The sequence below is a fragment of the Canis aureus genome, chromosome 5, assembly GCF_053574225.1.
Source record: "Canis aureus isolate CA01 chromosome 5, VMU_Caureus_v.1.0, whole genome shotgun sequence".
Taxonomy (NCBI): Eukaryota; Metazoa; Chordata; class Mammalia; order Carnivora; family Canidae; genus Canis; species Canis aureus.
The window spans coordinates 84705561-84731619 of NC_135615.1; the positions used below are offsets into that span (position 1 = coordinate 84705561).

Here is a 26059-nt window from a genome sequence, read left to right on the forward strand (position 1 = left end):
GGTGGTCTCTGAGGACAAACAAAACGGAGTTGCCTTTTGGTAGAGCCTGGGCCAAACTTCCTGGAGATCCCTGTACCCCTAAAGTTAAGTGCCTTGGGAAAGCATGCCCCGAGGGCAAGAGTGTCCCCCTGCAAGTCATCCCAGCACCTCTCCCCACACTCCCTCCCCCTGGGGTTCACATGACCAGGGCTTCCGAGGGCCAACTTGGTCTAGATGCATACACCTCCTCGAGGGCAAAATGGACCCCTGACTTTTTTGTGCCTTTGAGGCTGCTCAGGACAACAGGAGGTGCGAGGTTTTATTACCCCCTGGGAACTATTTACACTGGGCTCGAGGCCTGGGTCGGGGCTGCGGGAGAGAAGTGGGCGGGCTCCCTTAAGGCGACAAGGAGGTGGGCCCAGCTCCGGGGGGGGGGGGGGGGGGGGGGGGGGGGGGAAGGGACACAGCTGTGAAGTGCTATTGTTCCCACTGGATTGCTTGGAGGCAGCTTAATTAAAGCTGCTGTTTTCTTCTTTCTTCTACGTTTGTTTACTTTATGCGCTTTCCAGGGGAGTAGGTGTAAGTTCGAACTCCCTTCTCTGGCCACCTGAAGATGTGGGTCAGAGCCCCCTCGCACACACTGGAGTAAGTGAGACCCTACGGGGTCTGATTAACATAGTCTACAGTTTCAACTTCTATCTATAGAAGCGCGTACATTTGTATGTACGCACCTATCTTGACGTGCCTCGAAGAGCCTACGTTTTTGTTTCCTATGTTCATGGAACATTTATAAAAATCGATCAAATGCTTGGACAAAAAGGAAACTATAGCAAATTTTTTTTAGAAAATGCAAACCTTTGGTTACATTTACTGATTATAAGCCAATGCTATTTGAACTAACTCAGTGAGGATAAACTTAATTATTTAGAAATGACATATTCCTAGGTAATTCTTAAAGAGGAAATCTGAAACACAAGTAAAAGCTACACAGAAGACTGAGAACACTTAATACCAAAACCTGAGCTAAACAAAGCTGTATTCAGAAGAAAAGTTATAACCTGAAAATGCCATCATTGTTTAAGAAGAAAGGTTGACACAAAACAAAACAAAACAGCGCTTATCTTAGGAAGCAAGAGAGGAGGGGAAATAAAAGATTGGAGATATAATCAACAAAAATTAAAAAAAAGAAAAAAAGAAAAAGAGAAACAAATCCCGAAGTAGCTCTTTGTAAAGAACAATACATAATAGCTACACAAGATTAGGAAGGAGACAGAGAAATGACCAGACTCAGAGGGTATTCAAATAATCTGAAGAGCACACACGCAACTGTATGGCAACACGTGGAAAGCCTGCCCGAACTGGAGGATTAAAAAAAAAAAATCACCACACTTGCTGCCAAAATGGGCACATGAAGAGGACGTTCCAATTAGCAGAGGCACAGGGGGGTGATGATAAAGGGGAGTCATTTTAGGAGAGTCTAGAACCTTCCATTAAGCTTTAAGAAAGAACAGGAAATTCTCAGGTAATTTAAGGATCCCAAGCCAGGGGAAATGGCGGGCGTCTCCCCGGCCCATTTTTATGAAGCCGGCGGAATTTTAATTCTAGAATCTGATGCAGGTAGAGAAGCGAAGAAATGGAGCCGTCTCACTTTAAAGATGCAAAGACTCAAGGGATCAGCCAACAGAGCAGGAAACGCATCAAGAGAATAACAAATTAACACATTCTGCTCAAAAGGGGTTTATTCCGGGGAGTAAGGGCGGCGCCCCACCAGGAAATCTATCCACGCGTGTAGGACACGAAAGAAAAAAAAAGATTAAGGCGGGGGAAGGGGGGGAAGGTGATCCTAAGAATGGACGCGGCGAGGCCAGCGGCTCCAACTGGGCGGCCTGACCAGGCAGGGGCGGCGGGGAGGGGGCCGCCCGGGGCTCCCCGAGAAGCGAGGGGCCGTGCTGGGGCGAGGCCGCAGGCTCGGACAGGAGGCCCACGCTCAAGGAGACAAACGCCAGGAAGCCCGTGTGAGGAGGTGGACGTGGGTGCGCGGGGAGGAGGACCTGCTTTCAGAGAACACGTGTGTGAAATCGTATTTTTGGTTCGTATTTGCGTGAACACGATCTAAACTAATTTAGAAAGTTTCCCCCGCCTGGTCCAGCAGCCAGTTCTGCTCTTTGGTGTCTGTGACTGCGCGAGCCGTGCCCCCACCACCCCAGCGGCGACGTGCGTCCGTGGCCTCCCCGTGACCCGGTGGCGCGCTGGGCTGGGGAAGGCGGACGGGACGCGCTCGCCCCTTCTGGGCCCAGGGTGCCGGCCGCCGGCTGGTCCTTGAACGCTGCTCCAGGGGTGCCGCCGCGCCACGTGCCTCGGTTTGGAAGGTGAAGCCCCCCTTCCCCGAGCCCGGCGGGCAGCGGGGGCGGGCGCCTGAGTGGGAGGAGGGGACAGTTCTTCACCAGCCCCAGCCCTCTGCCTGATCCACGCCGAACCGTGCGCCGAGCGCGGCTGGAGGAGAGCAGAACCAGGCCGCCGGGTCCCGCTTTAAATTCCTGATCCCCAACCTCCGATGGGCCCTTGGCGTCTCCGGGCCCAGGGCACCCCCACACACCCCGGCCTTACATTTCCCGCCTCCTCCGGCCCGTGCTCACTCCCCGCTGTTCTGAAGGAAGAGAAGCCGCGGAATCGAGAACCTCTGGAAGTTTCCACCCCGCCTACCCCTCTCCCTGGCTGGTTCCTTTCTCCCCCTTTACTGCCCTCCTGTATTCTTGTCCCCACCCCTTCTCGAAGCACCGGCCACTGCTCTCCTTCCTTGATAGCCAGGTCACTCCACAGAGCTGTCCGCGGCCCTCGTCGTTGCCTGGACTCGAGGGCCGTCCGCCTTTGACCGTCTCTGCTCCACAGACACTGCTCTGGGGCTCCAGGGACCGCCGGGCTGCCCACCTGGGGGTAGGTCCTCATCCTACTAGATCATCAGCGGCATCTGGGAGCCCCCCGCCTAGGCCCTTCTAGGCTCGGCTCGTAGGACCCACGCCCTCCCGGCTTCGTGCCCGTGTCTCTGGAGGCCCCCGCGTGCCGTCCCCCGGGCTCTTCCTCCCCACCCGCCCACGCTCTACACTCTGGGCGCCCCAAGCCTCAGATCCGGGGCCTCTGTTCTCTGCTGGCCCCACTCAGCTCATTCCTTGGGGGATTCCATCCAGGCTCCACTTGTCGTCTGGATGCGGAGGCCTCCCCGTGGGGCACCTCTGGCCTGGGCTCCTCTCTGAGCCTCAGACTCGTGAGCCCCCTGCCCTCTTGACGCGACCGGTGGCGTCACGTAGGCACGTGTCCAAAGAAAGCTCAAAAACTGCGCCTCCCGGAATCTCGCCTTCTCAGCAAATACGACGAGGTCCACCCGGCCGAGGCCTCGCCTCGTCGGTCGCCCAGGTGGTGGGGCCAGGAGCTGCCCTCTTGGAACGTGAAGTCCCGTCCAGCGTGAGGGTTTCCTCGAGGGGAGGCTCCGCCCCAGGCTCGCGCTTTCCCGCAGCGAGGCGACAGGCCGGTTACTGCGGACGCTGTGCTATGTTTGGCTCTTGTCACCGGCTGTGGTTCTAGAATCTATCGGACACCAAGAGACCAGAAGAAAACCACCTGTCTGGGAAGTCAATAAAGCATTTTATTCCACAGGAAGAAAATAACGACTCTGACATGAGAAACAGATGAAAGAGTCTTGACAGACTGGTGACCGTACGTCCTAATGTTTACACAGCAGAGAACCAGATAGTCTAATTTCAGGTTTTTTCAAGCAGCTACTATGGTATTTTGAGGCACGGATGATGCTTAAAAACAAAGTGGCCCTAGAACCTTCTGAACATCCAGGTGAGCACCCGCGGAGCAGCCGGGCGCGCTGGGCCCTGGGTCCGTGGTTGGGGAGGCGCCTCCCCCCCCCTCCCAGGGGGCCCTGCGGCTGGGCCAACTGTGCTGGGTCTGGGAATTAGGATGGCTTTTGATTTCTTCTTATCCAATTTCTCTGTATTCAATTGCTTTTGCTTTCCTCAGAGAGAAGCTGTGTATTTGGGACAGCAAGAAAATCTGTAGAAATTATCATAACAAAGTCTCAGACTTCCAGGGCTAAACACCAATTTAAAAAGAAGCTGGGCATTCAGGGAGCCAGGGGCAGGGCCTGCTTCCTTCAGGGCTTTGAATCTTGCCCTGGCCAAGCAGGAAGCCCCGTCCAAAGCCCCTGGAGGCTTCCAGCCGGGCGTAAGGGGTGAGGGGTGAGGGGTGAGGGGTTCTCAGGCTCCTCTGGCGGGGAGCAGGGCTCCCACAATCCACCGAGATGGGCCATGGCTTTTAGAGCTGATTAAAATTAGAAAGGAGCCTGGGGAGGGGGCACCCAAACACCTCTGAGTCCTGGGGGAGCAGCTCAGCACGGTGCAGCCTCAGGTGCTTGTGGGTCACCCCTGCCCCGGGGGTGAAGGCCGCCCTCTGCAGTCACACGAAGCGCCCCTGACTTCATTCCAGGAGGGGACAGGAGGCCCACTGAGGCGGGTGGTCAACCCTCCTGGTCTCATCTTTAAGAGATCGTGATCTCCGGCAGTGGGTCACTGATGGCAAAAACCACAAGGCAGGCTTGTGGGGGCCCCAGAGGGGGAGGCTGGTGAGGAGGGCTCGCAGCAGGTGGCACCGGGGCGCCACGCAGGACTGCCACCCCACAGAGACCAACAACCCTTCACAAGCCAAGTTTCCATTCTGCAATCCGCCAGCTTAGAGTCTGTGAGGAGGACACAGACCTTGGAGTTCAAGATGATCCTTAGAAACACTATTTAGCTAAAGCCCTTGAGCACTCGTGCTAAAGCTCCTTCCTGCTTCTTTGAAAACACACGCACACGCACACACACGCGTGCACACGTGAGATGGCCGGATCCGCTTCATCTGCGTCTTGGAAGGGTTGGGGTCACGAGTTACAGACCCCAAAACCTTCTATACATCCGCTGATCCGCTGAATCACAGAAACTAATCAGCTTTAATAAAATAAAAATGAAAGAATCACCAGGCTGGTCATCCGTTCTAGAGTGAGCCCCCGTCCCAATCGGTTTATTCCTTACAGAAAAGGGAAACAATCATGACAGGGAGAAGAGGGCGCTGGTACCAGGCCTCGCTACTGGCTGGAATTTAAAATCAAGGACAAGAGATGTTTTAGCCGAATCCTGGTTCCATGAAAAACTTACAAAACAGCTTTTTAAGACTCAGATTTCACTCCCTTTCCTGAGACACTCTCCCTTCTCGGCCCGTGTCTCCATCTCGACCCCAGGGCTGTGCGGCTGTGGCAGCTGCCAGTGGCTTTAGCAGAAAGGACACGTCCCAGGACCTTTTCCCCGTTGTAGTCGGGAGAGGAGAGCAGTCTCACTGCGGACTTCTGATAAATCTGTGGATTTTTGATTTGTTAAAACAAATAGTTCTGTGCAATGTTTTTCCTCCTAAATCGACAGAGCCTACTGGTGTTTCCAACCGACCCTCTCTGATGATAACCCAAGGAAAACTTACAGCGCTGGTGTGTGCACGCAGGCGCACACACGGTAACCACACAAGTGACCTCAAAGTTTGGCAAGACTAGTCAGGAGAAAGCCAAACAGAGAGAGGAAAAAGAATGTGTGGTTCTAGGAACTACTTTTAAAATGGGGGGTGGGAAATAAATAAAGGACGGGCTTGCGACCCCTGTCCTGCACCTCCCTCGGGGGCCGGCTCCGGTTCTGAGGCACCGGCTCCCCCATCCGGCCCAGGGGCCACGGGATTCAGAGGCGCCAGAGCACTTCCAACCTCACTGTCTTCATTCCTGTGAATTCTCTAGTTTCCAAAACTAACACATAACATTCTTCAACTTTCAAGAATGCCTTTTTATAGAGTACCCTGAATCAGATGTGTAGAATTAGTGCAATAGAAGATCCAATATAATTTTATATTACTTTACATTAACAAACCTTTACACACATCACAGGCCCTGCTCAGAAATGCTCCTATATATTTACAAACACACAGTTGTACATATATACATGTTAACAAAATACAGGGCGATCTAAAAATTAGATTCATCTCAGTACACTTTTTTTTTTAACGTTATTCAACCAAAACCTTTTAAAAATTACTTCCCCATAATCTAAAGTAACCCCCACCCTACCCACAAATTAACACGGTTTCCATTCGTATCCTCCCCTCGTTCCTTGATATTATCCCCCAAACCTTATCCTGGTTTGCCTGATTCAGGCCCAGCCCTCGGGCCTGTCGTCCTGACTGATCCGGGGTCCGGGTCTGGGAGCGTCTCTCCGGCAGCTGGGGTTTCTCAGGAGTCCAGCTCCAACTGCTCTTGATTCTCACTGAGTCTCAACATGAGCTGCTGTTCATAGTAAAGGCTCTTTGCATAGTTTATCTCTTGTGATAACTTGACGGCGAGGCCCTCGGATTTCACGTGGACCTGGAGAGCAGAACAGAATCAGTAACGTGCCCCGGAGGTGGGGGCCGAAGACATCACAGGTCCTGGGCAGTCAAACTGCCCGGGCATCGGCTCCCAGCCCAGCTGCAGATCACAATGGTACGGGGTTGCCTTTTTTTGTTTGTTTGTTTAATTTTTATTTTTAAGTAGGTTCCACATCCGTGTGGAACCCACTGTGGGGCTTGAACTCACAGCCCCGAGCTCAAGACCTGAGCTGAGACCAAGAGTCAGACCTGACTCAACTGTCCAGGCGCCCCTGGCATGGGTGTACTTCTAAGAAAGATTCCCAGGGCCTGCTTCTGGTGAATGGTGATTCAAGGTGTGGATGATTCAAGGTGTGGATGATTCAAGGTGTGGTGATTCAAGGTGGATTCCTGGAATCTGTATCTTTAACATGCGTCCCAGGTGACTCGGTGGCCAAGCCACCACAGCTGACGTTTGGGACTTTCTGTACGGGAGCCCAGCCCTAGCTCCGAGGAGGGGAGGGTCCGCTGAGGCCAGACGAAGACCAGGATGAAAGCACTGCAAGGGGACTCACCTCTGACGTCTGGGGACAGTCGAGAAGGGAAGAGGGAGCCTCAAACAAATCCCCCGAGGCCTTTCTCACCAAGAACGCTTAGTTGCTCACTTGCCTTGAAAGGAGCACAAGTGCAGCCGGGCAAGGCTCCCCCCACCCAGAGGAATTGTGGAAATGCTCAACTTCTGGGTGTAAACTCTGAGAATCCACCAGCCCTGGCTGCAGCCAATGACCCCGGGGAGCCTGCGCTAGCCAAGCCAAACCCAAGAGCATTCCCGAGCAGAGGAAGCTCGAGGCGTTCCTGAGGAGGGGCCCCGTACGGCTGGCTGGGATTTCTGATCTGTGCCAAGAGCCAGGGATGAGTAGGGGCCATTCTGAGGGGCCCACTGTTCTCGAATGTGGCTGTGAACACCCTGGCACACCAGGTGAGACCTGAGCATGATGTCTCGGGTGCACAAAAAGCCACCAAAGTCGGACGGTAGTGAGCAAAGTGGTCAAGACTGCCAGCCCCAGGGTCACAGCACCTGGGTCTGAGCTCCAGTTCCTCCCAGCGTCGGCCACACAACCCGGAGCAGGTCACCTGCCCTCAAGCCTGCAGTCAAGTGGGAACAAGGACAGTACGACACCAAATAGCCCTCAGGAAGTACTTAGCATCCAGCCAGGCACACGGCGTACCCGCCGCGAATGCTGGTTATTAATAGGAATGTTACCTGAAAGTCCTGCCGTGACAATACCTCGTCCCCTTGGGAGGCAATATATACGTTTTATTTACAAATATTTATTTAGAGTTTATTCTGGGGAAGGTCCTCTGCCAGGTATCACTTCTTTGTGCAGAAAAACAAGTTTGCCATTTTTCTGTAGAACAACAGAGAAGCCACGTGCGCTCCAAGAGCTGAGTCAGGGCCCTGCAGTCACATCCGAGGAACAAGAGCCCCCGACTCAGGAGGTCCCCACCCCATGTGGCTACCGAGGGCAGGGCGGCGGCCACTGCGCACTCACCATCGGCTTCTGGTGGGAAGGGCCGGGGATGGACACGCCGCTGCTGGAGTTCACGGCCTTCTTGGTCACCTGCACGTACACCTTCCCGTGGTCTTTGGAGACGAGGCAGTGGTAGAGGTCGTCGTACTTGACTTCCAGGAAGATGGCCTCTCGATCCACGTAGTCCCCGCTTTTCAGGAAGTACACGGCTTTGGAGGAGATGAGCACGCAGTAGCTGTCGATGTTCTCCACGGCTATGAAGCTGCGGAGAGAGGGGGACCGGTGAGGCTCGCGAGCTCGGGCTCACCCCGAAGCCGTGAGCCTTGACCCCCGACGGCGGGGCCTGGGGGCTCCTGAGCCGGGGGCCAGGCTCCCTCACCTCCACCACACCTCGAGCCTCAGTTTCCCTGCTTGCGAATTAGGACTAAAAGCGTCAGCGACCTCCCGGGGCTGTCGAGCAGGTGGCTCGGGACGACGACGACGGTGACCAACAGTATCAACAAGAGAAGCAACGTTACCCTGAAACCGCACGGTGGGGGTTTTGTGCCGGGACCGTTTCCAGGTAGTTAGGGCCGAGGAGCGGAGCCGGCTTTGTCGGACACGACACAGGAAGCCGCGCTCCTCCCCAGCCACCGAGGAGCCGCTGACGTCCCCGCCCGATGCCGGGGTTGAGCGCCGGGCCCCGAGGACGGCCGGGGGTGCGGGCAGGGCCTTAAACAGGCTCCCGGGCGGCGGCCGAGCCCCCCAGCACCCGCACCCCGCGCTCCCTCCTCGCGGCGCCCGCGCTCCGTGACGGGGAGAAGGCCACCGCGTGCTCGGAAAACTCCAATAAATTTGGAAGCGCTTTCCGGAGCTGTGATCTTGGTTTGCTGCTTCCCGTCGGGCTTGTAGGGGCGGCAGTAGGGCCACTCGGAAAAATCCACCCCATTCCTCTTTGGTCTGCGGGGTGGAAATTTATGCCCGTCAGACCTTTCAGCTCAGCTCCCGAGTGAAGGGCGGTGACCCCTGGAAACGGCCGCAGCGGCCTCCGCGGCATCTGGGGACGGCCTCCCAGTGGGGCGGCCACGTCGAGGGGCGGCAGAGACCAGCTGGCGGCAGGAATGCTAAGAGCCCCGGGCCCCTGGGACTGGACGTCCCGGGAGGATTCTCTGAAGCGCAGCCACCGAGCCGAGGCTCCCCCGGGAGCTGAGCGGGGACGGTCCCCGGACGGCTTCGGTGCTCCGCGGTCACGACACGTGCCGGGCCCACGGCTGGGCGCCCCGCCGCCGCGACACACGCACCCCTGCCGCTCGCCTGCCCCTCACCTTCGAAGCGCCGCCGGCCCCGGGGCTGACAGATGCGTGGGCCGAGCCGACGCCCCCGACTCCGGCTCTGCCTGTGCCAGTTGCCATTTTAATTACAGCCTCGCATGACAAAAATTGGGGTTTATTGTTCTATTCTAACTGGTTGGCAATGCCAAGAATGCAGACTTGTGAAGTCTCAATGCCAAAATTAGAAATACCCAGCAGCTTTCGGTGCTCAGGCCACTTAGCACAGAATTTCCCACATTCTAGGTTGTGACAGTGTCAAGGGGGCAGCATTATCACCTCGTCGAGCTGAATGGAATCTAAAATAGCTCGTCTGGGGGAAGAAAAGAAGAAACGCAGTGAAACAGACAGAAAGACAGAAACGAGAAAAGCCGCCGCCTGGGCAGGAAGCCCCGCGGGGCCAGAACCTGCCGAGCAGCTGGCGGGGCCGCCCAGGACGGGGCACAGCAGGCCCTCAAGGAGACCCTGCAGGTGGCCGCTGCGCGGGGAGGAGAGCAGGAACGGGCACTGAAAATCCAACTGAGGGGCGCCTGGGGGGCTCGCCGGTGAAGCGACTGCCTTCAGCTCGGGTCCGGATCCCGGGGCCGTGGGGTGCAGCCCCACGCTGGGCGCCCTGCTCAGCGCGGAGCTGCTGCTCCCCCTGCCCCTCCCCTGCTTGTGCTCATACATACATAAAATCTTTAAAAAAAAAAACATCCAGGGGGATTGATTTCCTTTCCTCTGGTCCAGGACGGGCTGGGGCACTCCTGCCCCATGACCCTTGCTCCCGCGCTCACCCGTCTGGCACCTGCCGTAGCGGACACTGAGGCGCGGCGTCAGGAAGAGCCAAGCCTTCCCGTCCGGGCGGCTGCTCTCACACGGGGCCAGGGTGGCTGACACCGTGCACTTCCCATACTGAAACACCCTCACAGGCTTTAAAACCGACTCCTTTCCAAGATGCCACAGACGGTGCAGTCCTCAGTGAGGCCAGGACGGCGTGGGGGGAGGCGTGGCTCTGCGCTCGGACGCTCTACTGGGACACCTCGCGCAGCGGAGGAGACGCTGCCGGGCTGCCAGCTCTGCCCTTGTGGCTCCGTTTCTTCATCGGACAGCGGTGCTGCTACCCAGGATCTTCAGAGTGACCAGGGGCCCCCACCCACACCCTGAAACCTCCACAGGCAATAACACTTTTTGGACATTTGTATCAACTCTTCTGAAGTCTTTCCAAATGAGAAGCAGGTCAGAGCTAATGCTACAAGCGAGGGGGAGGGAGATGGTGAAACCACGCTGGGGCGCCGGGTCCCCCAGCACCGTCTGAGCAAGAACCCAGAGGCTGATCTGCAAACAGCGGTGCCTGATTTCCTCCTGATGCTTCTGTAGCACGCCTACAGCCAACCACCAATGCTTTTTTGGGGTTTCTTCTTCATCATCATCTTTTTTTTCTTTTATACAAAATCTAGAAACTGCATCAAAGGATGACTAACACTGAGCTCTAGGGGCGCCCAGGGGGGCTCAGCAGTTGAGCGTCTGCCTTTGGCCCAGGGCGTGACCCCGGGGTCCCGGGATCGACTCCTGCATCGGGCTCCCCACAGGGAGCCTGCTTCTCCCTCTGCTTGTGTCTCTCTCTCTGTCTCTCATGAATCAATAAATAACATGTTTTAAAAAACAAAAACAAAAACAAAACTGAGTTCTAGACTGGGAGGCCCCTGCTGTGTAGACAGATCCTGAACGTGTCGCCTCTGAGAGGAACCACCACTCAGGGTGACTAGAGGGCCCGTGGGCAGCGCTCTCGGGGCTCCCCCCCACCCCCCGCCAGTGGCGCCTTCCTCTGTCCCTTCCTTCTTCACAGCCACAGCGCCTCGTCCCTTCCTGGCCGCCCACCTGCAGAAGCTGCTCTCCACGGGCTTTCATGTGCTCCGCTGGAGGGACTCAGGGTTTGCTAACCGCGGCACTGGAGCCGAGTCTGGCCACTGGGCTCTTCATTCTAGAACAACCATGCTTCACACAAGGCTGCTCGACCCGCAGACGAAGGGACTGCTGTAAAACCTCATGGGGTGGCGCAGGAAGAAAGCCAACGTGCTCTCAGGTGGACCCGGAGCTCATCCTTCTAGCCTTTGTCCTATTAAGAACCCAGAGGGAGGGAGGATGACAAAATGTGGCCTGAAACACAAAGCATCTGGATAAGCTCCATCCTTCAAATTCGGAGAGCTAGGGAAGTCACCCGGTATCCTGGTGATACATTTTGGGGTGACATAGATACAACCACTCCTATAAAAAACAGGATGTTTAGACTTCAGGTAAACCATTTACTTTTCACTCTCCCTTAAGGAGACAAAGAGGGCAGTCCGACCTTGGGATCAACGCCAGAGGTTTCTTCTGGGAGGAAGGAAGGCTGGGGCACATGACGTCCATCGTTCTCCAAGATGACAGGTGCTAATAGTGGGTGTCTGGCAAGGTTCGATGCCACAGAGGACCCACTCTCGCTAACAGTACCTCCTGGTCACAAATACCACGGGGGCGCTCGCAGCCACTAACCACCCCACCACCTGCCCTGGCGGCGGGTCCTGACGTCCTCTCCAAGGCACATGGCGGCCGTGCCTCTAGAACCGGGCAGCTCTCCCAATGTAGACATGCTCAACTGATGGGGGTCACTGCCCCTCTACTGCTTATCGTTGAGACAGATGCTAAGTGACCCTGATGTGGGGAAAGGCCCTTTCAAGTCTCCAAACCTTCACATCAGCAGGTTGGAGAAAGGAGTGCCCCTCTCAGTGGCCACGTGGAAAATGGGTTCAGGGCTGACTGGTCCTTGGGGAGAGAGCAATCTGCCAAATAACTGTCCCTCCTCGCCTTCAATTTGATTTTTCTTTTCCTCCCACTTCTACTTCTTTGCTTTAACTCTATTTGTATATCCATATTCTCCTCGGTTTTGGAGTCATTTCAAAATCAGGAAAGTTCTGAGTCATCCTGTTGATGAGCGCTCCTAGGACACCATCCCCCAATGTGCGTCACCCCTCTCCGCTCATGTGTGACCCCCAAATCTGTGTGAGCGAGGCTCTCCATGCACACACATCCCACACGTCCTCATACTCAGCACGTGCTCGGCCGGGCTGCTGCTCCTTCTCCCAACAGGCGGCATCTCCATCCCACCAAACGACCAAGAAGCCTGGGGTCACTCTCACCCCCTCCTCACTCCGATTCTGCATTTAGTCAGCACGACTCTAAGTGAGGCTGATGCCACCTCCCCAAATACCTTCAACTCTGTCCCCCCTATTCCCGTGCACCACCACCGTCTATGTTTGGGCCCCTCTACTGTTTACCCAGATCACTCCCGGGGCCTCCCCATTGCCTTCCTGTCTCATCTCATGGACTCGGATCCCCTCTGCTGCTGCCGGCAAGGTTATATTTTTAACATGTAATTCTGAGTGGGGTCCTCTTCAAAATCTCACCACTGCCTACAGGACAGGTGAACTCAGTACGGCTCTTAGGGTCTGGCCTGTGAGCCACCTTCCCACACAGGGGCGGCCACCATACTCGGCAGATCCCAACCATCCAGAAATGCCAGGAGCTCTGCTGTCTCTGCGCCTGTGCCCAGCACCCTCCTCTGCGTATGGCGCTTTCTCTCTTCTCTCCCGGGCACATTCTCCTCACCCTGCAGGACCACGACAACTGTCCACAGCCTTCTTTGGTTCTCCAAGCATAAATCAGTCACTTCCCCTTGAGGCCTTATAACACATGGCTCGCGATTCTATTTTAAAAACAATCATATATTATAGACAATTGGTAATACTGTCTGCTTCCCCTGCCAGGCTGTGAACTCGTTAAGGAAAGGGCAAATTTCTTACTCGTCCTGGCACATAGTAGCATTCAACACACTTATGTGTTAGGCAATCTTACAAAATGGCAGTGAATTTACAAGGTAAGGTCCTGTAGTATTTGCCAAAACACACTCAACTTTGTATGCTGGATATATTTTAGCCAGTAGTCAAGTAAAAAAAAAAACCTCTCTTAGAACTCCTGATTTAGGGGATCCCTGGGTGGCTCAGCAGTTTAGCGCCTGCCTCTGGCCCAGGGCGTGCTCCTGGAGACCCAGGATCGAGTCCCACATCGGTCTCCCTGCAGGGAGCCTGTTTCTCCCTCTGCTTGTGTCTCCGCCTCTCTCTCTCTCTCTCTCTCTGTCTCTCATGAATAAATAAAATCTTAAAAAAAAAAAGAGAGAGAGAACTCCTGATTTAACTTATGAAAGATTTAGTCAAGCCATTAACTTTTATTAACATAGCTGGCTAATCCATCAAGTTTTTATTCAGGGGCATATCAAAGACTGTCCAATTCCCTAAGTGTCAGTGGTTACTGACAGATTATTTTCTGGTTCAGAAAATGGAAGAATTCATTTAGAAAATGAAGTCTATCCTATTCCTCAAAAGGACCGGTCTTTCGTTTTTGTTCTCAGACTGCATATGTTACTCTAAGGTTTTATATTGATGATTCTGTGCTGTTAGGATCAGCACTATGAACTGTGCTCTAAAAAAAATCTGATTTCTGTCTCTATCTGCAATTTACCAAGAAGGACAGACAAGATGGAAAATACCATAAACGGTATATCTACAAAGAGAAAGAACTTGTTTGGCTAGTGGGCTTACAGGCTGTTGTTTGTTTGTTTTTTTAAATACTACTCTGTATTAAAAACAAATCTCATATACATTACTTTCTGAAACTACATTTTGAAAATACAATCCAGTTGTCAAACTCCAGAAAACAGTATATTAGAGTAGCTTCCCAGGTCACATGGGCGGCTCACAGGCACCGTTTTTGATCAGGTTAAGAGCCACCCTCTAATGCTTACAATGCTGGTGTGTTACTTTGGCTATGATTAAGTATTAGAAATAAAATAGGAACTTTCTTTCCTCCTCCTCCTCCTCCTTCTTCTTTAAGGAAAAGGAGGTCCCTGGCTACAGATTAGACGCTGGTTATAAGGAAAAATTAATTTAATGAGATGGGACAAATTTTACTTTCACATAATCTTAACCCAGGATCCTATTTCAAAATCCAAACTGAAAAGAATGGGAAGCAATGGTAACTCTGCAACATACCAGAGAAATAGTCGATTCTTCTGGAACCGAAGCCCTTTCAGCTGGCCAGACCTTAAACTGTATGTCAGTAACTATCTTTTTAATACTAATTAATTAAATAAAATGAAAAATTAAATGAAACTTGATCTGGGAGAACAAAGTTGAAGTGCCCACGGCACTGGGGACTTTGTGGGGTTTTCACTACATCAGGAAGTAATTACACAACATTTTCCAGAAGTGAAACAGTGAGTCTAACTGGAAAAAAATGTGGAAACATTTAGTTAGAACAGTAGAGCAAGGTATTAAAGACCCTTTTAAGGGGTTAACTCTGAAGGAAAATATGCAAATAATTAGGTCTTTAAATATGCTTTTAATTACAATTCTAGGATAAAAGTCAGAGGTATAATTTGGCACTTGTGTGCTTTTCTTGAAAACCCCTTTCTTGCAAAGTGATGATTCTAACGTTCACGTCACCGTGAAGACCCAGCCTGACAACCGAGGATACTTCAGAGAACATTTGCCGGCTTCCTTGATGACTTCTTCCTTGCGTCTGAGGAAGGCCACGGTCACGTGGTTTCTTCAACATTCACTGGTGAGATTTAACCCACAAACATGGGTAGCAACACATGGTTTTCATCTTTAGAGTCAAAACTCATTCATGCCAGTATCTTTTCCTCGTTCATATGAATTTCAAGAGTTTCACAAAATTGATTTTACTGACTTCAGTTTGATTCCACTGTTGGCTTTATGTGGCTCAGTTTCCAATGTGCGTGTCTCACTGGGAACAATCCTAGGTTAGCTGTACTACACAATCTCTCCTTGTGTTTTGGCACCAGTCACTCTACTGAAAATGAATTTTATAAGGGCCACAGACACTTCGAACTGAATAGGGGTGAGTAGGGGAGGAAATTAAAAGCATGACATACAATATATAATTTCAACCTTTGACCAAAAAAACCCTCCAAAAAGATGGAGAAGTGAACATGTATTAATATAATGCTACACTGTAGCTCTCCAGCTATCATTCATTCAACAAATATTTATTGAGTGCCTATTATGTGTCAGGTACTGTTCTAGGTGCTGAGGATGGACTGGTGAATGGAACAGACAAAAATCCTAGTGCTGCTAGGGCTGCCATTCTAGCCCTGCTGGACCTGAGGAATGACTCTCTGGGCCTCTGATCCAAAAGTTCCACCAGCAAAGTGGCATAAAGGGCAGCTGGGGCACCAACTCCTCCCCAAGGAAGTACGAACAGAAAGTCCTCCCCGGAGTGAAGCTGCCTGGGGATTCTGGGTATTGCAATGGTGACCAGAACTGGGCCTAGACTGAAAAAGCAGAATGGATTCAAGAAGTGTGCCGTGTGGGCATCCCCGGGTGGCTGAGTGATTTAGTGCCACCTTTGGCCCAGGACCTGTTCCTAGGGACCCAGGATTGAGTCCCGCGTCGGGCTCCCTGCATGGAGCCTGCTTCTCCCTCTGCCTGTGTCTCTGCCTCTCTCTCTGTGTCTCTCATGAATAAATAAAATCTTTAAAAAAAAAACAAAGTGCTGTGGACAGAACTGTGCCCTTGCAGAATCCTGATGCTGAAGCCCTATCTGGAATAAGGAAGTGATTAAAGTTAAACGAGGTCGTAAGGGTAGGGCCCTGATCCTACAGGATTCGTGTCCTTATGAGAGACGCCAGAGCTCTTGCCTGCACGTGCTCGCTCTCCACCACGCGAGCACGCAGCCAGAAGCTGGCCATCTGCAAGGCAGGAAGAGAGCTTTTCACCAGGAACCACACTGGCTGGCGCCTTGATCTTGGACTTGCCACCCTCCAGAGCTCTGGGACGATGGTACTTTTTACGGCAGCCTGAGCTAAGGCGATCTAATGCACTGCCATCTCAAGAGACCTTCCAGTAACACTGCAGGGGGTTTGGGTTACACAAAACACATCCAGGAAGAAGCCATCGTATCCAGTAAGCAGCAAATGATTTCTGGACTTAATTTTTGATGTCTCCATTCAAATATTGTACAAAAATAGGAGATGAGGTCATCTTAACACTGTCTCTAACAATGACAGTGAAGGCTATCCTGAACTAACCTCTGCTTCAGACACTCCTCCACCAACCAAAAAATATTCATGGCCCTCACAACTCTCCTTTTCTTGCTTTAGCTTAAAGAGATAAATGTGCACTAAAAGAAATTAAGCGAGCATTTTGCTACCCATCAGGAATAACCAATTGCCTTGTCTGGACTGGTGGTTCTAACACCTACTTAAGTTACAGAGCATTTTCTGCTAAAAGGGTCTCTGCAAAATATCCTAAAATAGTGATAAACTGAATCCTATCCTATCAACTTGGAATAATTTCATGAACCGAAAATACTACAAGACCCAAGGTATATAAGTTTTTGCATTCAAAGAGTAGCAACACTGTTTTAAAGACTGCTTTTCTAAAATTCTCAGCTACTAGTTGTTTGCCATTTGTTTATGTTTTGTTTCACTAGGCATTCTGCAGCAAACAGGAGAACACCAAAGCTTAAGAAGGTTTTACACAGAACAAAGCCTTAAAGCTGAGAACTTTTTACTCTTTATCTTCTCTCTGTGAACACACCAGGAAGAGATTGCCATTTCCTAGAAACAAAACGCCGAGGTCCCACTGTGGAACTCAGTTTGAGAACCACAGTTTTGTGTAAAAGGCTTTGGACGAGAAGTTATACCCACACCTATAGCACATTTGGGCCAAGGAAGCTCTGGCAGGTTCCAAGGTCTAAGAGGCACAATGATGCTCAGAATAGAAACTTCTTGGACTCGAAGAGAGAAAAGGCAACTAGCTCAGCGAGCCAACGGGGCTGCTTTCCCACGGCTCCACTTACAATTCATCTTGAATGTTGTCCGTTAGCTTGAAGAGCTGCTCCTGCCCCTCTGCCTGGCTCTCAGAGTAGCGCGGAAGCAGCCCCTGGGGCCCAGTGCAGCAGCGCGGTTTCCGAACCCTCTGGGCTTGCGTCCTGGGACAGGGAAAGGAACAAACAGCAAAGAGGTTAAGTGCTATGGTTCATATGATTTTCCTTTCTCATCTGAAATAAAAAAGTACTACATCATACAAGGCAAGCTCCCAGTTTAGGGACCAGCACGAAGCCGTGGCAACGCCTGTGAGTGCTCCGGGAGGGAGCTGGTTGAGTCTCTGGTTTTTGTTTTTTTTTTTTACAGATTTTATATATTCATCCATGAAAGACACAGAGAGAGAGGCAGAGACACAGGCAGAGGGAGAAGCAAGCTCTCTGCGGGGAGCCCAATGCGGGACTCGATCCTGGGACCCCAGGACCAAAGGAGCATGACCTGAGCCAAGGGCAGACGCTCAACCCGCCAAGCCACCCAGGCGTCCCCGAGTCTCTAGTTTTGACGAGAACCCAGTCTCTGCCATTTCCTGACCAGGTAACCATGGACAAGAGAGCTTCTTCAACTGCAGGTTCCAGTTTTCTCTGTAAACTGGGATGGGGACAGCGTCACAGGACGGCTGCGAAGATCAAGGAAACTAAGTGCCCGTGGGGCCGGGGTTGACAGGATGTGGGCCAGCTACCACTCACAGCTCCTGTCCTTGTTATTACTAAGACTTCTACTTGGGAAAACCCCACTTTTCTAGGAATCTTCAGGAGAGGCGCCTCTGGACTTGCCAAAGGCCAGGAAAGAAGTGAGGGGGCCGGGGCATCTAGAAGGCACACACCAGGCTTCTGGACCTCTTGTAGGATGAGATCAGCGCCTGGGCACAGGGCGCAGGACGGGAATCCTAGGAGGGAGAGGACAGGCTCCATGGACTGGGCCCAGGCCACAGTCTGGGATGCTGCAGTGGCTCTAACTCATGCCACTCTGCTGTCGGCCGCCCAGAGGAATCTGCTTTGCCATGGCTTTCAGGGTAGATGTTGTCTTTTTCCACAAACCATATTACAGGGTAATTGATAAGTACTTTTCGGTGTTTTCCTAGAAACAGGAGTCCATATTTGTCTTGGAAAGGCTGTGCATATTTCAGATGACTGATAAGAGTGTGCCGGGTCTGTCCTCGGCCTTGTACTCGCTGTACTTTTCATTATTTGTTCCTGGATTCCACTGAAGCAAAACATCCTTCTCTAGACACAGCTAACAGAGAGGAGTAAGATTGAATCAGCACTGAATCAGCACTTGAGAACCACGTACTAACACTAGTGTGCAGACTTACTTGCAAAGGCACCGAGGTGCCCTGGTCGGGGGCAAACAGGGCTAGTGACAGACAGAAAGTCAGAAGCTCGCCACAGGCCACGCAACGGGGTGGCAGCGAAACTGGGACATGGCCAAGCGCTCCTGGACCCAGGTCAATGCTCTGCCCATTGGGCCGTGATGCGCGAAGCCCCATATCTGGTTAATGTTTGACAGGTGCCAGAAAGCCAGCAACACATTTTTAAAAATTCAGGCGAAGGATGCCCTAGATACCACTAGTTGAGCTCTTCAAGGTTGATGTAAGGAGAATGTCAAGAAGTTTCAACGATCTGTACTAAGGAAGTGGGTAAAAAAAATTTTTACTTGGGCAGCCCGGGTGGCTCAGCGGTTTAGCGCCGCCTTCAGTCAAGGGCCTGATCCTGGAGACCCGGGATACAGTCCCACGTCGGGCTCCCTGCAGGGAGCCTGCTTCTCCCTCTGCCTGTGTCTCTGCCTCTCTCTCTCTCTCTGTCTCTCAAGAATAAATAAATAAAATCTTAAATTTTTTTTTTTTAACTTATATCCTGTAAGCAAAGTGTGGTACCCTTTTCTAGGCAGCAAAGCCCTGCTCTGGCCGCCCTGACCTTGAGACAACTACTGTCATTCCCAGCCCTGCCAATGGCAGGCTAATGAAGGGTCCTTTCCCTCAAGGTATCCTTTTCCTACTATTCTGTCTCCAATGAAGTTCCTGGAAGACGTTTGGGCCATTTTGGCAGAAGTCCAAAGGCCCCTCTAAGAGGAATGCGACGGGGCCCATTCCCTATAGCTTGTCAATGTAAAGTTTCATCCTGACGCCTCACACCACATCTTCCCAATCCACTGGGAGGTCTGCGGGCTCAACATCCCCCATCCCAACTACTTCTCCATCTCTATCATAACTAACCAACTATTACAATAGTCTTGTAATTTACTCTATTTCTGCCCTTGCCTGTCCTCCTCACAGCAATGAGAATGATGCTTTTAAAATACAAGTTAGAGACGCCTGTGGCTCAGTGGTTGAGCATCTGCCTTCAGCTCAGGTTGTGATCCTGGGGTCCTGGGATCAAGTCTCACATCAGGCTCCCTGTGGGGATCCTGCTTCTCCCTCTGCCTGTGTCTCTGCCTCTCTTTCTCTGTGTCTCTCATGAATAAATAGATAAATCTTTAAAAAAATAAAAGTTTTTTAAAATAATAAAATAAAATACAAGTTAGATCAGGTTAGCCATGTGTCCAAAACATATTTGCTTTACATCCCATTTATTTATTTATTTGTTTATTTTTTAATTTTTATTTATTTATGATAGTCACACAGAGAGAGAGGGGCAGAGACACAGGCAGAGGGAGAAGCAGGCTCCATGCACCGGGAGCCCGACGTGGGATTCGATCCCGGGTCTCCAGGATCGCGCCCTGGGCCAAAGGCAGGCGCCAAACCACTGCGCCACCCAGGGATCCCCTTTACATCCCATTTAGATAAAACATTTGCTTATTGTTTGGCACCCCATCTGGAACATAAGCTCCTTTATAAAAAGGATTTTGTTTCATTCACTGCTATCCTGAGATCTAGAACAGTACCCAGCTCATACTTGAAAAACAACAAACATTAGTTGAGTAAATCAATGAATGCATTTGTGGGTGGGTGGGGGAGAGGCGTAAGGGCCACTTCAACCATGGAACTCAATAGTAAAGGTGGTATGCAAACTTTGGAGGAGTTTGAAGACCAGAGATTCTGAGCCTTGAAGGTCAACAAAGTTAAGGCAAAATATGAACCAGCTAGAGTCATATCTTCTTGGTAGAAAGGTCAAGGGTATGTTTATATAGTCCACTGATCAAAACCAAGGAAGGGGCAGGAGGGCACGGTCACAAAATCAATCTCATTGCTAACACATGTATTTTCTTTAAAGGAAGCAATCTTTTCATTACTATGCAAAGTGGGAACAGCATGCTACCAATGACAAGAAGACTTACTAAGAGTCCTAAATTCCTCTGGTGGAATCCAAAGAAGCCAGAGAAGTCAAGGAAAGGCAGCTTGTTTCTGGACCTGAGCTCCTAGAAATCACATCTTGTAACAACTATGAAATAGCTGAGAGTGTAAGTAAGTGTGCCCCATGTCATCACATTATCAAATAGCTGCCTGGTGTATACAGTTACTTCTTTACTGCATGGCATCCCTCAGGATCCTCCCCAAATTTCATGAACGCAACCTCACCTCCACTCACCCCCAGCACAACTCTGAAGTAAACTATAAGCCCACCCAAACACCAGAGAACAGGAAAGTCGAGTAGCTCCCTTGTGGGTACATACTACCTATCTGTTAAGATTCTTTCTTTTTTCTTTTCTTTTTCTTCTTTCTTTCTTTTCTTTTTCCTTTCTTTCTTTTTCCTTCCTTCCTTCCTTCCTTCCTTCCTTCCTTCCTTCCTTCATCTATCTATCTATCTATCTATCTATCTATCTATCTATCTAGTTTCTTATCTGTCTTCCCAACAAGTCCCAACAAGTTTCACTTCCCTGGTCTTCATTCTGTGACCAACCAACCACACCAAGGGAAGGCCAGGTGTAGAGTTCAGGCACTGCTGACTGGAGGAGCTTACTATGGCATTCAAGGCTCACTTTTCATGTGGACATAGAAGAAAAGAGTTCAGCTTTGCCCTGGAAGGAAAAGGTCTTCCCTTAGAGTCTTGTAACTCTAGGGGCTGCCAGATGGGGTAGTTTAGAGATACTCTTAATAGGAGCACAAAGGGGTTAAAGGAATTCTTCCCAGAATCCCCTATTGCTTCATTGCTCTTGGTACCTGAAAAACTATTCTTTCTTCTCCAAAAGTCACCTAAAATTTTAACTTCTAAGGTCCAAGTTGGAGGCTGCAGGGTGGGGTGTGTATGCACACTTAAAGTCACTGTGCGTGAACACATTTGGCACCAAACTTAATCAAATAGTTGTAAACAAAAAACCATAAGCTAGTGTTTTCAAAACTCGTAAGCCAGCAAAAAACTTCAAAGTGCTTTTCTCCAGTGCAGGGCCCTGTGTGATGGGACTGTTTTTCCCGATGACGATGGCACTCTGAATTCAAGTAACTCTCTGAAACCAGTGTGGCTGTTGGTAATAGCAGTCCTACCTATTTCTCTTGTGACTCAGGGACATGGAGTATCTATCTCTGAGTGACAGGTCTGAAGTCACTTTCCTGTATTCATGTTCCCTGGGAGCCTATGAGCACCTGGAAGGAATGGACTCTACTCCCTTTTTCTTTTAAGCTGGGCTTTACTTGTCACTAGGCTCATCGTTACCCTCGGTTCAGGGCCCACTGTCATCATTGGCTTTTTCTTTATCTTAAATGGTACAATAAACATCTGTGAAACCACGCTTCCCAACACAAAAACGCCATCATTGGCCATAACCTGAATCTCCTTGTGTGGTCTTCTGTTGTTCCCTCTCCGTCTCCCTCCGTTCCTCCTCCACCTAAGACAGCCCCTATTCTAAATCTTGTACTTATCGTTCCTTTGCTTTTCTTCTTCATTTAGCCTTTTTTTTTTTTTTAAAGATTATTTATTTGAGAGAGAGAGAGAGAGAGAGCACGATCAGGGGCGAGGAGCAGAGGGAGAGGGAGAAGCAGGCTCCCCTCTAAGCAGGGAGCCTGACATGGGGATCGATCCAAGGACCCTAGGATCATAACCTGAGCCCAAGGCAGATGCTTAACTGACTGAGCCACCCAGGCACCTCTTCATGTAGTCTTATTATATTTCAACATATTTCTTATTATATTTCAACATATGCTCTGGTATAGTCTTGTTATATTCTTTGGTTTTAGTTGTTTTAGGCTTTTGAAAAAGGATGTCACTACCTTCTTATGTTTGGGGACTTACTACTTCTTTTTAAGTCATCCAGCTAAGATTCAGCCATTCTTTTGTGTGCATATATAATCCATCTATTGTATCTACTTTTTATTATCATCCCATTGTATGGATACACTACCATTCATCTGTTTTCCTATTGATGGTACACAAGTTATTTCCAGGTTTTGCTATTATAAACAAGGCTGCTATGAACATTCCTGTACATGTTTCCTGGTGAACATAGGCAGGCAATAGTTGCTTTGTATATATATATATATATATATATATATATATATATATATATATATACACAAACATATATATATATGTTTTGGAGGCATTTGCTAGATCACCAGGCATGAATGTTACCTAACAAGACAATTTAAGTTGTTTTCAAACTGGCTGAATCAATTTACACTCCTCCAGCAATGCACGTAAGAGAGCCTCGTGATTTCTTTCTTTTCCAAGCTTGTATCATCTAGGACAGCATTGTCCAATAACACACAGCCACCGGTCACGTATGGCTACAAGCAACTGGAATGTTGCTAGTGTGACCACGGAACTAAATTTTTACTTATTTATTTATTTGGAACTGAACTTTAAAAAATTAATTTAAATTAAATTTAAACTGCATGTTCAAAAATACTGATCTCAATTTTCAAATTTTTGCTGCTTGAGTGGGTATAAAATGGCATCCTGGTTTTTTGTTTGTTTGTTTGTTTTTGCTTTTAAAGATTTTATTTATTTGAGAGAGAGAGAGAGAGAGAGAGAGAGAGGCAGCATGAGTGGGGTTGGGCAGAGGGAGAGGCAGATGCTCTGCTCAGCAGGGAGTTCGATGCTAACTGACTGAGCCACCCAGGTGCCCCTCCTGTTTCTTCTTCTCATCCCCACCTTTCATTTTCAATCTAGAGGATGATGGTGTCCAATACAAGAAATGGAGTAGCTGTGGCGCCTTGTGTGCGGATGCTAGAGTCGAAGGGTCAACTTCTAAGGTACGCTGGCCCAGTACTGTTGGACCATCCTCTGGCCTCCCCCGCTTGCCTTGCCCCGTCTCCTGATCACCTGTGCTGTCTGCATGTGCTGCTGCTTGGGTAGGGTCTTCGCACTCCAGCTCTGGGGATAAAGGATCCTCCATAACACAAGGGGTGGCAAAACCCTGCCCATTCCCCTCTCATTAGCTGACAGCGTCTCTGACACTTGGCATGAAAGATGGTTTAGAACAGGAGTCCGTTTAGTGCCTATGCAGCGACTCTGCCTCCACAAGCCTTTGTTTAGCCAAAGGTCTGTGGTGTATTTAATTGCTGCCAGCTGGGGGCTTGTCGGCCATCTTAAGCTCTCAGCTGCTGCGGTTTATAAATTTCACAGTGTATAGAAAGAAGCAGGCCTTCCAGTCAACCAGCTAATCCAAAATGTCAGCACCAAATGAACTTGAGCTTTGAACTCCATGAAAATGTCAGAGAGTCGGCTGCACAGCACGGACGACTCTTCCCCCAGGGAAGGGGCTGCTGATACAGTGGCTGATACACAGCAGATATCCCCCCAGCGAGCACGATCAATACACAATCTGGCCACTGCTATCTGACATACATACACTGGAGGCCCCAAAACCAAAGATGAGGATAATGCAAACAATCCATGTCATTTTCTTTAGGCAACAGTAAATCCAAAGAAGGTGACACAAGGAGATCTAACCAATTCCACTTGGGTTGATCTTGCCTTTCAGCCTGGGGGTCAACAGTTGGCCAGCCATTATTTGTTCTTCGCTTATATGATGAGTAACTATGTCATAGCTCTATTAGTTGAAGACAGATGCTGTACACACAGAGCCACACCCCTATACAGCGTAAGTTAAGCTATTAGTCGGTTGCAAAATTCATCATGGCCAATGTCTATCAACCAAGGAAGGTTCAAAAACAATCAGTAAATGAGGAGAAACTGTATGTGTCAAACACATGACTTCCTAGTACAATAGAATGTTTATTCGACTGATGACTGCCATCTTCCTCAGGGGCTGTGCGTACTGACCCCAACGGAGTGATGGATTGTGCCTGCATTTACTTTATGTGTGTGTCCAAGACTTTTGTTTTAATTAAATATCTCACAGATATATACTGTGCTCAACTGAGCACAAACAGTTAAGCTCAGAACAGAAGGTCAACCCAGACTATCTCCTCAAATATTGTTAATGGATGACATGCTCGACCGAATGGTTCAACCAAACATTTGTCAGTTCTCTAAAAGGTCTCAAAGGTCTGTCTAAACAATACTCTGCACTGGAGTGTACAAACTGGTTAAAAGTGCCTCCAATACCCAGTATGGCGTCTGGGGGTTGAAGAAGCCCGCCACGTCATCAGTTCCATCTCATCTCTAACCTCTAGCCTTCTTGTCCCTACTGTCCCCACATCCAAAAACTAAGTGGGAAAGGCTTTTTCCTCCACAGATTTTACTCCTTTCAGTGGACACTGTAATCAGAGGAGATTCCACGAGAGGATGACAGCCTCTAAAGTTTGGCTCAGTTTACAGGAGAAATTTCCAGCCCCCGTGTTCCATGACAAACAGAAATCCACTTTCTAGAACCCACTCAGAGACAGCATTTAATCCATTGGTTTAATAATAACTGCTGAGCTCTGGCTGCACTAAACCTTGAACCCAGAAAATTGCACCAAATATTTGCTACGACAATTTGGAATTTGAACACATGAAAAAATAGGTTGGGCAGAATGAAACTGAGGATCCAAACTAAGGCGGCCAGAAAAAACGAGCCTGCTCAGAGCCTTGCGAATGGCTTGTGTCTGCCTCTGCCCCCATCTACCCACCCCATGTAATGACTTTTCCTAAGCTATCACACGCATAGGCCAGCGCCAGGCCTTTTGGAAGACAGGGATGAATCAAGTTTCTAGGGACTTTGCTGGAGTCTAATGTAGAAGGTAAACATAAGCAGGTGATTCTCATGCGGCAGGCAGTGTGTGTGTGTGTGGGGGGGAGGGGGGGTGTGTAGGGCACCAGGAGAGAGCCCAGGCTCTGTGGCCAGGCTGCCTGGCTGGAACCCCAGTTCCACTACTTACAAACTGTGACCTATGGTGAGTTGTGTAACTTCTTGGGGCCTTGGCTTCCTCCTCTATAAAACGGGGATGATAATAATGAGGCTGTTGTGAGGAGTAAAGAGTGCATCTAAGTGCTCAAAAAAGTGCCTGGTATGTGACAATCAATGAAATGCTGCCTGTGATGATGGTGGCGGCGAGGATGGATATGTGGAGAGTGATGATGGTGTACAAGGTGGGCCTTTACCTAGCTTAGGTTGCCGAAGATGGGCTAGGAACAGGCTAGGGTCCAACAGCCAATCTTTCTGATTAGGTTTTCTTCGTGGGGAAACTGCTTCAGACAGAAATAGTTCCCTTTCCTTTTGCTTTTTTGTTAACATTCTACTTCCTTCTCTCTAGAGTTCGGAAGTCGTATGTGGAACAACACACAAAATCTGTATTGTATTGTCGCAATGGAAAAATGTGGGTAAGATGCTGATTCATGAAATCGTTAGAAATTATATTACTATCGCCGTGAAGTTTTTAGTAATTTGACGTCCTGCCGTGGGGACAACGTTTCCTGGGCTGGGCTTTCTCTCATCAGTGGGATTCACACCTGACTTGTTTATAGGGGTCAAGGCTTCCTATAACCTAACACATGTTTTGGGGACCCCATGACATTGCAACTGTGACAGCTGGTAGGACTCATGCCAACAGATACGCCTACTGGGATTTAACCTCTAAGAAC

At 50.1% G+C, this 26059-nt stretch overlaps 1 protein-coding gene across 1 annotated transcript in view; it reads right to left on the reverse strand.

Annotated features, from left to right (window-relative positions):
- Window positions 1-3599: 3599 nt before the first annotated feature.
- Window positions 3600-26059, reverse strand: part of VPS13D (vacuolar protein sorting 13 homolog D) — a 240357-nt gene continuing 217897 nt past the window's right edge. The window contains exons 68-70 of the mRNA XM_077899583.1: window positions 17135-17266; window positions 7950-8190; window positions 3600-6415 (exon numbers count right to left, since the gene is read on the reverse strand). Of these exons, the coding sequence (XP_077755709.1) occupies window positions 6284-6415; window positions 7950-8190; window positions 17135-17266 (505 nt within the window). The 3' untranslated portion in view covers window positions 3600-6283. The remainder of the gene's footprint in view (window positions 6416-7949; window positions 8191-17134; window positions 17267-26059) is intronic.